Source organism: Octopus bimaculoides, chromosome 30 (genome assembly GCF_001194135.2).
Source record: "Octopus bimaculoides isolate UCB-OBI-ISO-001 chromosome 30, ASM119413v2, whole genome shotgun sequence".
NCBI classification, from domain to species: Eukaryota; Metazoa; Mollusca; class Cephalopoda; order Octopoda; family Octopodidae; genus Octopus; species Octopus bimaculoides.
In genome coordinates, this window is record NC_069010.1 from 1694493 (window position 1) to 1695767 (window position 1275).

At 46.1% G+C, this 1275-nt stretch overlaps 1 protein-coding gene across 1 annotated transcript in view; it reads left to right on the forward strand.

The window, feature by feature from the left end:
* Positions 1-1275, forward strand: part of LOC106883575 (pre-mRNA-processing-splicing factor 8) — an 86626-nt gene that overhangs the window by 44041 nt on the left and 41310 nt on the right. Inside the window, exon 18 of the mRNA XM_052978062.1 lies at positions 488-680. Coding sequence (XP_052834022.1) covers positions 488-680 — 193 coding nt within the window. The remainder of the gene's footprint in view (positions 1-487; positions 681-1275) is intronic.

Below are 1275 nucleotides of genomic sequence, written 5' to 3' on the forward strand. Positions count from 1 at the left end.
GGGTTGGACGATTTGACTGAGGACTGGTGAAACCCGATGGCTACACCAGGCTCCAATCTGATTTGGCAGAGTTTCTACGGCTGGATGCCCTTCCTAATGCCAACCACTCAGACAGTGTAGTGGGTGCTTTTATGTGTCACCAGCACGAAGGCCAGTCAGGCGGTACTGGCAACGGCCACGCTCAAAATGGTATATTTTATGTGCCACCCACACAAGAGCCAGTCCAGGGGGCACTGGCAACGATCTTGCTCAAAAGTCCTTACATATGCCGCGGGCACAAGTGCCAGAAAGGCGTTGCTAGGCACAGATGCCATCACAATTTCGCTTTCGCTTGCCCCAATAAGTCTTCGCAAGCTGAGTTTTGTGTCCAATGAGGGAGACGACGTTGGCATGGGTGCCAGACAGAAGCTAATTAATTAACAAACTAATACGTTTACTAACCATTACAAATCCTATTGTTGAATAACAACCACCACCTCCATTCCAGGTGGGTATTGAATTCATGGACCTGTACAGCCACCTGGTGCCAGTCTATGATGTGGAACCACTTGAGAAAATTACTGATGCCTACCTTGATCAATACCTCTGGTATGAAGCTGACAAACGCCGTCTCTTCCCCCAGTGGATCAAACCAGCCGATACAGAGCCTCCACCCCTTCTCGTATACAAATGGTGTCAAGGTAAGTGCTTTCTCTCTCTCTCTCTCCTCTCTCTCTCTCTCTCCTCTCTCTCTCTCTCTACTGATTCATCTCTGTCTCTAATAATGGATTAGTCCACATTACTGTGTAAGGGGCCTAGGGCCTTTTTTCCAGTTCCCTGGTATGTATATATTCCTCTGTGGACAGGACACCAATCCATTGTAGGGTGACTCATTTATAACTGAGCAAACTGGAGCAGCATGAAATGATGGGTTTTACTCAAGAACACAATGTGCTGACTGACCCAGGAATTGAAATCACGATCTGGTGATCATGAGTCCAACATTCTAACCACCAAGCCATGCACTTTCTCTTTCTAATGGTAGCTTCTCTTCATTAATTAGTGAATTGCTTTTTTACTCACTATTACTTATTAGTTTTTTCTCTCATAGGCGTAGGAGTGGCTGTGTGGTAAGTAGCTTGCTTACCAACCACATGGTTCCGGGTTCAGTCCCACTGCGTGGCACCTTGGGCAAGTGTCTTCTACTATAGCTTAGGGCCAACCAAAGCCTTGTGAGTGGATTTGGTAGACGGAAACTGAAAGAAACTTGTCGTATGTATGTATGTATATATATAT